The sequence below is a fragment of the Heloderma suspectum genome, chromosome 6 (genome assembly GCF_057233095.1).
Source record: "Heloderma suspectum isolate Gila_16-S chromosome 6, 16-S_ref, whole genome shotgun sequence".
Lineage (NCBI taxonomy): Eukaryota > Metazoa > Chordata > Lepidosauria > Squamata > Helodermatidae > Heloderma > Heloderma suspectum.
In genome coordinates this window covers 18,511,229-18,524,612 of record NC_139463.1, presented here as the reverse complement: position 1 = coordinate 18,524,612, position 13,384 = coordinate 18,511,229, and the positions used below count along the sequence as shown (strand labels likewise).

Here is a 13,384-nt window from a genome sequence, read left to right as displayed (position 1 = left end):
CAGATGACGCATAGGAAGCATCGGAAAGGCACTTCCACCTGCCCCAGCCTGGCCCCAGAAATGAGTATGGAGCACGTGGCTGATCCATGCGGCCTACAAGACAGCGTGGGAGGGGGTGGAGGTTGGTTCTCAGGGATATGACCTCAGAGCATGGGCTTTGAGGTCAGTTTCTGGGAACCGAGCTATTCTGCTGACTAGCTGCCATAGGATTGCACCTTAGAGAGAGAGAGAGAGAGAGAGAGAGAAGCCTATGCATATGCCCTAAGTTTCAGTAGCAAAGCTTCACAAGGAACTGGAAGAGCTTTGTACTTTGCCCATACCACTGTATGCTATTAAAACTATTCTTTTGTGCATTCAGCCTATGATTTTTTGTCCACAAAAAGCATGGTCAGTTAGTTCATCAGATACTTGAACTTTTTGTTTAAACATGACACTTTAGAATCCCCCCCACCCTTAAGGCCCCAGGCCTGAACCAAGCTATTAGTAGCTTTAGAGTGGCTTAGATCCATAATGCTCTCTGCCTTTGGTCAGAGGGCTGCTGTTTTCCCTCAGCCAGCCTCTTGATGTAGCCAGATGAGTCAAAAGGGTGAGAAGCAGCTCCAAGAACATTCCTTGCTAATGAGGAGAATGTCTTATCACTGATGTGCCTGAGAAGCAGAGTTTGTTTACCTTAAAGCTACAGGTGGCTGTGCTGAGAACCTAGTGCTGTTAGTCCATGCTGGGAATGCCCATTAGGGGGCGCTTGCTGCTGTTATGCTGCTTATTGCTAATATATATTGTATAAAACCCATTGCACCCCATGGCTCTTGGTTCAGAGAAGCTGTCTGATCCAACCATTGGGTACGCCTGTGTGCTGTAAGTTATCCCATAAAGTACTCCTTGTAAGTACACCTTTGAGTCTGATTCATCACTATCTTGGCACCTCTAAATTAAGAGTTTGAAGCCTATGGCCGGGGCAACACACACACACTTTTTTTTTTTTAAAAAAAAGGAGGCTTATTAAGCTAAGACCTTTTCCATGCCCTGGAGCAACCAGGTACGGAAGCAACACTGAACTGCTTTTAAACAACAGCAACGAACGGGAGCAGAGTGTGAGCATCCAAGAAGACTGTCTGTTCGCCAAATACACTGAAGGTTTGTCCATTCTTTCTCTTTGTCTAGGAATGACTTGCCAGGCTCGGAGCTCCTACATGGACACAGAAGTGCTTTGGGGACACCGCTTCACCCCTGTTCTTACCCTGGAGAAGGACTTTTACGAAGTTGACTACAACAGCTTTCACTGCACCTATGAAACCAGCACACCAGCATGCTGTGCCAAAGAACTGGCTGAGTCTTTCCAGGAGGGGCGGCTCCTCAGCCACCCATCCAATGCCAACCTCCTGAGTGGGGGAGAATTGGAGAAGGCAGAAGAGGGAAAGAAGAAGGAAGATCAGGAAGAGGGAAAACTGGAGGAGATGGATGAGGACAAAGATGAACGCCTGGAGCCAGCAGAGATGAATGGAGCCAATGGGACAGCAGGAGAGGGGGAGGACAGCCTGTCCTCATAACACAAAGACTTGCTGAGGTATAGAGAATTCAGGTGCACCTGCCATGGAGGAGGCACAAGGGGAGATTTGGAAACTTAAGACCGGAGGCCCATGCTTTCAGTTCCCAGCTGTATTGCTGAACTCAGATGGGCCCCTCTGTCTAGTTGGGCTTCTTCCCTCCATTTGCAAAATGGGGACGACTACAGGGACTTACTCACCATTCTGAGATCCATGGACACAAGCAAAGTACTAGATAGGAAGTATTATGATGATGCTGATATGACATTTCACTGTTGTTGTTTTTGAATGCTGCTCTTCAGGCAGAGGGAGGGTATATGTGTTTTAAGAACTCCCTGTTTGGTGAAAGGAATGTAGCTAAAAAAATCTTTTTCCTTCCTTAACTCAGTGCATTGTAGACACTAGCTACTGAATAAAAAGAGAGAAGGGAAGCGGTGGGTGGGAGCTCTTCTGTATCCAGCCAAGTGTTTGTTATCACTTCCTATGTGATGGTAGACAGCTTGGTATTTTGGATCCTACCCACCACGCTTTCAGTCAAGATAGGCAGAAATGTCCTTGAATGGGAAAACAGATCTCACCATCTGAGATGAAGCAGTTGCTTCAGATCCTCCTTGAGATCATGACAGCTTTCCCCAACCTGGTGCCCTCCAGTTGTGGGGATGATGGAAGTTGTAGTCCAATACAACTGGAAGCCATCAGGTTGGGTAAGGCCTTTTAAATGGCTTCTGTAAGGGGACTCTGGCTAGGGATGATGGGAACTGTAGTCCATCCTGGCTAGGGATGATGAAAATTGTAGTTCAACAGCCTCAAGGTGGAAAAGGCTTTTTAATGCCTTCTGTACAGGGCCATCCTGGTTGGGAATTATGGGAACTGCAATCCAACACAGTACCAGGTTGCAGAAGGCTGTTTTATGGCTTCTGTTAAGGGAATCAACAGTCAGTAAAGTCCTGTCCTGAGTTGGACAAGGAATCAAATTGCCCTGGGATAGATACTGCTGGTCTTCTCTAATGGCCATTTTGCATATTATGTGGCAGTGGCAGATGCCTATCCCAAAGTGTCCCTTCAACAGAGAGCTGCAGCCATCAAATCTAGGCTTGAGTTTTGATATGAAAGTTGTTGAGTGCAATTTCCACACACATTCAAATTCGTATTACTCCTTCTATTTCCAGTGTTAAGGCTTTGAATGCAGTTACTCATGTACCCAAAATGGCACCACCCATTCACAAGAGCTGAAGTACAAGCACTCTTGGGGAACCACAAAGTTTGCAAAAGTACACAAAAATCTTTAGGGGAAAAACGGGAGGGGGCAAAAAAAAACCCACCCAAGTGGTCATGGAATGCTGACTGTTGTGGAGGGGGTGGGAGACTATGTGGGGTGAGGGAGAGGAGGGAAAGCAATAGTGTCAGGGTGGAAACTGAGCCAATAGAGCCCCAGAGCAGTTCTGATTCTGAGGAAGAACAGCAATCCGTGGGAGAGGAGCTCGCTCATCTCTCACTAGGGGTGCACGAAAGTCACTTACCTGGTCTCGCAGCTTGCTTCGCGGTGGGGGGGAGGCGCTTCGCTGCTCCCCCCGAAGTTCAGGCCAGGGGGGGGAGGCTTCCCTCCTCGCCCAGCCAAAATTCAGGCCGGGGGGGGAGGCTTCCCGCCTCGCCCGGCCGAAATTCAGGCCGGGCAGAAGCGTCCCGTCTCCCCGGCCGCGAACTTCAAAAGAAAAAGAAAAAATGCTCCTGTGATAGGCTACGTAACGATTAACGTAGCCTATCATGGCTAGATCTGCAAAGTCAGCCATGATAGGCTATGTTAATCGTCAGGTAGCCTATCACGGGTGACTTTGAAAAAAAAAAAAAAAAGCACGTACGCAAATGGCGGCCCCCATAGGGAGCCGCCATTCGCGTTCCTTATTTGGTCCCTGTAGTCTACGTAAAGATTTACGTAGACTACGGCGAAAATAAGGGCAACGCTATTTGCGTTGTCCTTATTTTTGCCGTAGTCTACGTAAATCTTTACGTAGACTACAGGGACCAAATAAGGAACGCGAATGGCGGCTCCCTATGGGGGCCGCCATTAGCCGTACATGCTTTTTTTTTTTAACGTCACCCGTGATACCTACGTGATGATTAACGTAGCCTATCACGGCTGACTTTGCAAATCTAGCCATGATAGGCTACATTAATCGTTACGTAGCCTATCACAGGGGCACTGTTGTTGTTTTTTACTTTGCTTGTAATGGCGGCGGCGGCAGCCGGTCAAAAGACCGGCTGCCGCCCCCGCCCCTGATGAAGACCCGACAAACCGCTGCCAGGACCCGCCGCCGGGAGGGACATTCGTGAAAGGTAAGTCCCATCCCGGCGGGGGGCGGGGGGGCGGAGAATTTCTCCCCAAACAACCTTCGGAGGACTGAATGCTTTGGCGCTCGGCCCCCTGAAGTTTCAGGGAGAAATTCTCCCCCATCCCTATGACTCTCACAAGCACAGCAGCTGGCAGAGATTCCTCCTGCCAGCATTCCTGGGATAGGTAGTGACCCTGGCAGTGAGAGAGCACTGGAGGGAGGCTTGGTGGATACTCAGTGCAGACGCAGGGAGCGACGACAGATGGAGGGTGCGGAAAGGAGGCGAAGTGCTCGTTTGGCGTGCAAACAATGGTCACATCCCGAGGACCCAAGGGAAAGAGGGAGGATCTCTCCCTAGCCCATAAGTTCAGGGTCTTCCTGTGGTTCTCCTTCAAATGGGGACACCTGCCTAACCTGGAGCATAGGCTACTCTGCTGTTCCTTGCTTAGTCACTGGTGATTAGCATCTGAAAGAGTCGTTAAGTTGTAAAAGGATTAAAGCCTTGAAAAGAATCCTTTTGTCTGTGTCTTGAGTTAGCTATTGGAGTAGACTGAAAGAGGCACCAGGGTGCTCCTGACAGATAGAGAGGCTGGATCCCTGAAGAGGAGCATGCCACACTGCACACATTTTATTGAAGCTTCCACTTGTAGGACTATAAAAAGATTGCAAAGGACTTTATAGAATTTCTGTCATAGTCAACGACTGGGCTATGAGGAAGATGGCTGCTGTTGCCATTGGGAATTGAGACAGGGAGAGAAGTTGCCTAAAGGTACTTAATAATAATAAAGGCTGAGCTGGAATTTGATTGAAGGTCTCCACTGACCAGTTCCAACACACTGTCCACAAAATGGCACTAAGCTCTCCCATTCTAGATCTGTGACATTTCCAAAAAGATCAGAAGTCCTGGCATTCATACTATTTTTGCAGAACGCAAAGGCTCCCGGTCACCATATATTCCCTGAAGTGGGTGAGATCAATAGTCCAATCAAAACATTTTTCTTTTAATGTGATCTGGGTATTCAACCTGGACTGGTGTCAAAGGTAAGCATAGTTGGGCACCTGCCGAGGGCCCAAACCCCAGCAGGGGGCCCCTGACAAGAGCCTCCCAAACGTGTTCCTCCTCTTCACCATTGCAACCTTCTTGTTTGCCTGCCTCTTGCTCCAGCCCATGCAACAGTGGTGATGAGCAAGAGAAGCAGTAGATGCCACTGATGACTTGCTCGCTGGCTTTCTGGCTGTCAGCCAAGCAAGTGGGAGCCATGATGAGAAAGAGGATGAGGAGCGAGAGCAGCTGGTGACAATGGCGGTGAGCATGTAGGCTCACTGAGTGAGGGGGATATTGATGGTGTCTTGCCCAAGAGCCCTCAAAAACCTGGCTCTGGCCCTATATTGAACAATCACATTTTCACTTAACTAAGAACTTTCTCACACCAGTCCAAGGAGCTCAACAGTGACTTGCCAAAAAGAGTTGCCATAAATATTTTCTCTCCTTATTTTTGTTTGGAATGCTGCTGCCAAGGTTGTTGTCACTTGTCAGCGAAGAAAAGGGTCAAATTCCCCCAGATTCAGCTCCTTTGTTCACACATTTATTTCCTGTTTCTCCCTTGTTATATTGTCAATGATCCTCTCCAGTCTAACTCTTGCTGTATCTGAAGTTCAACCAATTATAATGTTACATTGCAATACAAAATCTGGATGGGATTTTGAAAAGGGTGGAAGAGAGCAATTCAGAGGCAAATTAATGCGTTCCTGCTCATAAAACTCTCTTGCAAAATCTGTTCTCATACGATTTGTCATTTTTCATTCACAAAAGCTATTTCTCTGTGAAGGAAAACTGTGACATTGGAATTAGCCCAGAAAGAGAGAGGTTAATTATCCTCAGACTGAACTCTGCTGGGAATTACTGGTAAAATTCAGGGTGATTTAGAATGTCTGTGGTCCTTTAAGGGGGAAGTGTTGCGGAAATTCAGTTCTCATTCCTATTGTGAACAAACAAAAGAAACAAATTGTTGGCTGCTTTCCAATCAGCTGTTGCTGGCAAGACTCACACATCTCTAATATTCTCCCCCCCCCCAGCAGTATTCAATGGCCGAATGTGCTTTACTGTATTAGGCTGCAAGCAGAGCCAACCAGAAGTCCCTCTGCCTGGCATGCTGCCCCTAAGCCTCTGAACAAGGTGATACCTGACTTTTCATTTGCCATCTTGAAAACATGGGTTGGATCCGGCCTTAGTCATACTTAAAGTAGACCCATTGAAATCAGTGAGATCAAGTTGGTCATGACTAACTTAAATCCTAGTAATTTCAATGGGTCTACTCTAAGTATTACCAAGTCTGGATCCAACCCAAGGCTAATTACTCTAGAAAATGCACAGTATTATTACCTCCCCACCCCCCGTTTCATCTAATAGGCTGAGTCCAAGGCTTGCTTTAGGCTGCCTATTAATTTTATAAATGAGGCGACATTTGAACCTGGGACTTCCCTAGGTTGTATTCCAGGCCATTACACCACAGCAGCACTAATCTGTGGTGTAGTTTTTAGAGTATTAGGCTAAAATCCAAGATTCAGGCTCATAGAATCATAGGGTTGCAAGGGCCTACAAGACCATCAAGTCCAACCCCCTGCTCAGTGCAGGAAGCCTGATTCCCAGGCAGTCTCCCATCCAAGTACGAATCAGGGCTGACCCTGCTTAGCTTCCATAATCACCTTCAGCCATGAAGCTCCTTGGATGATCTTGGGCCAGTTGCTATCTTTCAGCCTAACCTTCCTCACAGGACTGTTGTGGTTCCCAGAATTTCTCTGGGCAAAGGGCTGGGTAAAAATGTAATTTTTGAAAGTTTGGAAGAAGTTCCATTCTCAATGGTATACCCCCTTCCTTTTCTGTCCTGTTCTTACAATGCATTTGTGCAAGAAGTCTCTCATGTAAATAACTGGAAGGGATGAACCTTCAATGGAAGAAAATATGCGGTGTTTGAACAGGCCCACTGTAGCCTTTGGTGGGGTAAATGTAAGAGTTACATTTTTTAATACAGTTGCCAGTCATCCAGGTGTTACCAGAGAAGAAAACAGATCAACCAAAAATGACAACAATAATTTAAGAATGACATAATGTCATACCAGGTGCATTTCTGGAGAATTTGTGCTTGCACAGAAATGGCCTAATTGGCAAAACACCAGGGTATTGCTTCCAGTTTAGAAGAAGATCTGAACTTCTCTAGGGAATGCAAGGAAATGAGGACTACTGGGGCACTTCAGTGTGGTGGGAAAAGCCAGCATTTGAAAGCATCACCCATTGAAAAGGGGATGTGGAATGCGGTTAATGTTGTTCTCCTGTGTCTTAAGAGGCTTGAGGAAGGCAACAGAGGAGTTTGCCTTTTATGACAAGAGGAACAAAAACCCAAACTGAGCTTTACATGTGGGGGTGAGAGCTAAATCTGGATGGAAGATTCAGAAAGCTGCCTATAATTTCAAAATAATTTCTGGGGAATTTGTTGTTCAGAAGCTCTGGCTGCACCATTCTGTTGCTTTCTGTCTGGAAAAATAAAGGATTGTGAAGCAATAGCCAGTCTGTGCCAAGACAGAGGGAATTTTAGACTGTGGAAAGGCTCAATTAAGCTCCACAAGATGAAATGACTGGACCAGAGAAATAAAGTACCTAAGTGAAGGGGATAACTAGGGCTTGCTGTGTGATTACAGGGAAGGCAGCTTCAGAGACTTATCAGGCATAATACGGAGCAATTGTCAATGGGTACACCATATGAGTCGACACTGTAGTTGAGCCTTCCCCAGCCTGGTGCCCTCCAAATGTAGGAAATTTGGAAGCTGCCTTACACTGAGTCACACCATTGGACCATTGGTTGACACTGATGGGCAGCAGCTCTTCAAGGTTTCAGGGAGGAGTTTTTCCTGTCCTACCTGGAGATGCCAGAGATCGAACCTAGAATCGTCTGCATGCAAAGCATGTTCTCTACTACTGAGCTATGTCAGTGTTTGATGACAACTCCCATAATCCCTAGCCAGCACGGGATCGGGATGATGGGAATTTTAGTCAAATACATCTGGAGGTTGGGGAAGGCTGCTCTAGTTCTTATTACCATAACAACATAAGAAGATCAAACCAAAGCTCCATCTAACCCAGCATCCTCTTTCCACCACCGAACAGCCAGATGCTTCCAGGAAACCCACAAGGGAGACATAAAGGGAATAGTCCTCCCCTGCTGTGTTTCTCTGGCAATTAGTATTCAGCAGCACCTGAACATGGAAGATCTATTTATATATAATGATAGACACTCACTATGAATGTCCCTAATTCCTTATTAAAGTCATCAAAACTAGTGGCCATCTCAACACCCCGCATCAGTGAATCCCATCACTGGGATTAGGCAATGTGTGAAGAAGTTTTCACTTTTGGTCCAAGTCTCCTGCCCATCAGTTTCACTGGGTGACCCTGATTATAGGAGAGGAAGAAAATAATTATCCTACTCTACTTTCTCCACACCTTGCATAATTGTATAAACAATTCTCTATCATGTGCCCCTTAGTCATCATTTTTTCCTAAACTTTTTTTATGAATGCTTTAGCCTTTCCTGACAGGAAAAGTGCCCCAACCCCTTAATAGTTTTGGATGCCCTTTCCTGCACCTTCCTAAGAAAGCTGCTTAACATCAAACAGGTTAGGATTTGAGACCAGTCACTCATTGCTTTACCATCAATGCCTGTTACTGTGGAGACGGGGGACCAAACCACAAAACCTCTTCACTAAGGTAACTCAAATACAGCAACATGAAGAGCAGGATTCTGTGAACTGTATACTTTGTGCAAATTAATTTGTATTGTTTGTCTTGTTTAGCATAATTTATGCAGCTGCTGCTAATTGTGCGGAGGGTGAAAGAGCTATGTAGGACACTGATGCTGTAACCAATGGAAATCTTATTCAGTAACTACCCTGACTGCTGACATTTCACCAGGCATCACCAACGCAGTTTCACTCCATATCTTTGTAATGATGAGAACTAGAAACTTGCTAAGAAAGAAAGAAAGCTGATGCTTGGAAAGCTGAACTGTGCTCTCATGGCACATTATGTGCCTTTTTCTGCACTTGTGCAAAACCATGGAATACTCCATGACCAGCTAGTGCCCCCACTAGCCTCATAACCTGTTAACTAGGGATTTCCCTTCATGGTTGAACTATGGTTGTGCTGCTGTTTATTGAAGTTCATGAAGTTTCCTTGAAACACATGCAGCACTTCTTCTCTCACCCACAGATCCTAAAAATGTGCCTGGGGAAAAAGGCTGCACCTAGTCTTCCCTTCAATGTAAGGTTCCGGGGTCGTTGTCTCAAACTAGGGCACCCAGCAGTCATTACCTGCTGCATTCCCTCCTGAGCCATTGGTGATTTGCCTTGCCTGAAAACCCGGATGACTGAGTTTGCCATGTTGACTCAGAAGCAGTGGGGGCTGGTGGCTCTGATGTCAGCGGGGTGGTGAATCCACTCTGTGTTTCGGTCAGAACCAGCCAGAACTCTAAAGGAGCTATCCAGGTGCTTCCACTGCTCAGAAGGGACTTAGTCCCAGGTAAGGGTGTATAGGATTGCGGTTTAATGGGTTGCAGTGCAAAGGTGCCACTTAGGTGACAGTTTTTGTCGGCTGACTCAACAGGCCAATCCCTGCTCACTAAAGCCTATAAAACTCTGGCTGCAGGAAAGTCCTATCAGTCTGAGAGTAACTTGTTACTACAAGCAGATCAGCCCCTGGTCTGCTTAATTGTGCCCTTGCCTCAGCATCTGACAGCGGCTTTCCATCTGTTTTCAGCAGCCCTGGCTGGACTTGCCTTGAGGACAGAGGAATGGCTTATATCGAATACTGAAATATAATTGTTGCCTCTGTCGAAGACCTACAGATTGAAATGCATCACAAATTACAGATGTGTTTGGGTTGCTGTTGTTGCTTTCATAAGTGTTTTGATTCAGCACTGACAAGACGCCCCTGCAGTCATCCTCCTTCATCTCACCAGTGCAACCTATTTGTTCACCTGCCTCTCTTGCTCTGGCCCAGACAACAGTGGTGGTGAGAAGGAGGAGGAGCAGATGCCACTGCTTACTTGTTCACTGGCTCTTTGCCCATCCATCAAGCAAGCGGCAGTGATGATCAGAAAGAGGATGAGAAGCAATAGCAGCTGGAGATAATCATGGCGAGAAGGTAGACTCCCTAAGGAGGTCTTGCCCAAAGAGCCTTAAAACCCTGGAGCATTACGTTTCAAATGCTTCTGTGGTGTTTTCCTGTTCTTTGTTGAGCTCTCTCTCCCTCTTTCCCCCTCTCCCACTCCAATGCAGGGGACAGAACACGTTTATAAGGCCAGAGACTTAATGAGTTGTGAAAGGAAATCAGAAAGGGGACAATTGCTTACATGGAACTCTTTCTTGTTCTGCTTGGCTTGGTTCTCTGTAGCTTTTTCTGCAAGCTAAGCCCAGTTAAAATGCCATGCCAATTCCTGACACAGGATGACTTTTTAACCATTCTATTTTTGTTTAATGCCATGTCAAAACAAGTTTAAGTGTGTCAGGGATGTTATGAGATGTACAGCCACACTTTAACACTTGATCCCAATGCAGCTGGGATAATGGGGGTGATAGATAGGCTATCCGGAGTTTCTCTGTTTCCCCAAAACTTCCTTGACCTTCTCCATAACTCCACAGCCTCCTTGAACTTCAGCTGTGTCTTTCTACACATCAGAAATATATGAGGCATCTTGGTTATAAAGTAGGGTGGCCACTTATGCATCACCCCCTCCCCCAAAGGGAAATGCATCACTAAAACAAAAGGCAAAGGAGGACGCTGATGTGCATAAAAACAGCATCTGCTATTTTCTATGTATAGGTACAAATTTAGAAATAAATACTATAATTTAAATAGAAATAACAATGCAGTTCACCATAGTGGGGAAGGCTGTTACCATTTGACCTGTGTGCCTGCTCAGTCTGCTGCCCAGGTGGTAACTGTTGAGGAGCAACTTCAAGGCCCGTGGGCTCTGCCTTCTTCAGGGGCTTCTTTATCTTCAACTGGACAGCCCTTCAAACAGAGGATGTCTCCAAATACAGAACTGTCCTCTGACAGCTCTTTAAATAGAGGGCTATCCTTCTGTAAAGTAGAACACATGGCCACCGTAATATAAAGTCTCTTTATGAGTGAAGCAAGCCATTTCAGAGACTTAGTACAGGACGTTCAGTAGCCGTGATAATCCTAGAGCAGTGGTGGGCAACTTTGGATATTTTGGCTTACAACTCATGTTCCCTCACCATTGGCTATGCCAGCTAGGGATGATGGGAATTGGAGGCCAAAACATCTAGAGAGTCACAGGTTTCTGATGCCTGTTCTGGAGTTTTTAAGGCTACAATCCAATACACACTTACCAGGGAATATGTCCCATTGAACTCAATGGAGACTACTTCTAATTAGACATGCATAGGATCCCATTGTAAAGCACTCAAGTCAGTTTCATCCACTGCAGCCAAGTACATCAGCATTAACCAAGCCAGCTTCATCTATTGCCCATTTTAAACTACAGAATGAACCAATGAAGTGCAATCTGATGTTAGGAAAATGGGGTGTCTATCCTTTCTCATCTCTAGAACATAGACAAAAGGAAAAGATAGGTCACTATCCAATTTGATTTCTTGTTTTTATCTCACTTTTCTGTCCAAAGACATACACAATAACTTACAAAATTAAAAACAATTAAGCAATTAAAACATAACATGCAATCTCATCATACAAGCAAAACAGCAGTAGATGAAAACAGATCCAAAACAGCAGGCTGAAATGCAAGCACAGAATAATGGCCAAAAATACACAAACCAATGGCATGCTGAAACTTTGGGCAATAGCCAATGGTACTCCTATACAGAGTAGACCCACTGAACTGAATGGGAATATTCTAAGTAGGACTACCATTGGATACTGCCCAAAATTTCCAGTGAACATCTACATTTTAAAAGAGAAGCAGCCCATTGCTTTCCAAGGGAAGACCCCTGCTGGATCAGAACAAAGGCCTGTCTAGTCCAGCAACCTCTTCTCCACAGTGGCCCAACAAACAAAAATGCACCTTTACAGTGCAGTGTGAAGAACCTGGGTGCCACCACTTAAAAGGCCATACTATATGGGTACCTACCAATCTGATCTAATATCAGAGCAGGGCCACAAGCAGACCCTCAGTTACCTAAATTATTTTGCACTTTAGGGTTATGGAGAGGGAGACTGTTAATCAGGGATATTGACATATATTGCCTGCCCATGAACCGTTAACAGCTAATCAAAAGTATCATGCGTTTGCTAAGGAATAGAGGAAGATTTTATGTCATGCAATCCTTATCTGACTGACAGATGAAGGATGATTCATTTAGGGTGCAATCCTATGCATGTTTTGACAGAGAAAAAGTCCTACAATTCCCATGGCTGGCTGAGGAATGCTGGAAGTTGTAGGAGTTTTTCTGTCTAAACATGCACAGGATTGTACCTTTGATTACTTCAGTTGTGAGGCTTGTCCTGTAGGCTCCAGATCCCAGGGAGAGACCCAGAAATCCATCCAAGAGATTTCTAAAGTACATTTAGGATGAGGAAGATCTAACCTTTTTTATATCTAATTCCAGAAACAAATTCCCCCAGCTCATATTTCCCATAGTCTTTTATTGCCCATTTATTATTGAATGTTTTCATTAGCAGCAGAAACACTGAACCACACAGCTGAGATTAGAGTGAACGTTACTTGTGCTAAAGTAATTAATATCTTATGATAAGCTTGCTAAGCTACATTGCTGGTCGTATCTGCAACCAATAATATATGGCAGGAAGGCGTGTAGCCAAAAGAGACAAAACAGCAGTTTGGCAGATGGCTGTGAGGTTAACTTAATTAAGGTGCAGAGAAATTTGACAAGCTTCCAATCTATTTATAACAGCGTCCACTTTCCGACACCAAGGCCACATGAAGGACAAGAAATGTAGGAGCGCTGGGTTCTCTTTGGCACGTTGCACCCGTATAAATCAAGAGCAAGGTTACTGAAATCAAAGCAGAGGCATGGGAATAAAAGCTGGTCTATGGCACACTCAGACGTCATGGTAAAACTGTTCCAAGACTGTACTGCTTTACCCTGCAGGTGATGCAGGATTGGTGTCGACACCCAGCATGCTTGGGCAACTGCCTGGGTCCCAGCACCTGGACGGTGTCTGACACCTGTTCTGCCTCCCCAAAACATTTTTTTTTCCTGGCTTATCACTTCAAACAGCACCAAGTGTAGATACAGTCATCCTTTTAATTTCCCACAATCTCCATGAGCATTTTGGGAAATTAGAAGAGGGTGCCATTGTAAATAGGATGTTATCTGGTTTTAATTGCTAATTCTGAATTCTTTATTGTTTTCATTGTGTATTTTGGTTTTAAATTGTGTATGTCACCTTGGGAGGATTTTCCCTAAAAGGCGATAGTATTAATTAATTAATTAAAGTGTAATAATTCAAAA

General features: G+C 45.3%; 1 protein-coding gene across 2 annotated transcripts in view; it reads left to right on the top strand.

Moving 5' to 3' along the window:
* KCNJ5 (potassium inwardly rectifying channel subfamily J member 5) overlaps positions 1 to 3,250 on the top strand; it is a 42,100-nt gene extending 38,850 nt beyond the window's left edge. For both annotated transcript variants that reach the window (XM_084807308.1, XM_084807307.1), the window contains exon 3: positions 1,162 to 3,250. In XM_084807308.1, the coding sequence (XP_084663434.1) occupies positions 1,162 to 1,547 (386 nt within the window). In that variant the 3' untranslated portion in view covers positions 1,548 to 3,250. The remainder of the gene's footprint in view (positions 1 to 1,161) is intronic.
* Positions 3,251 to 13,384: the final 10,134 nt, after the last annotated feature.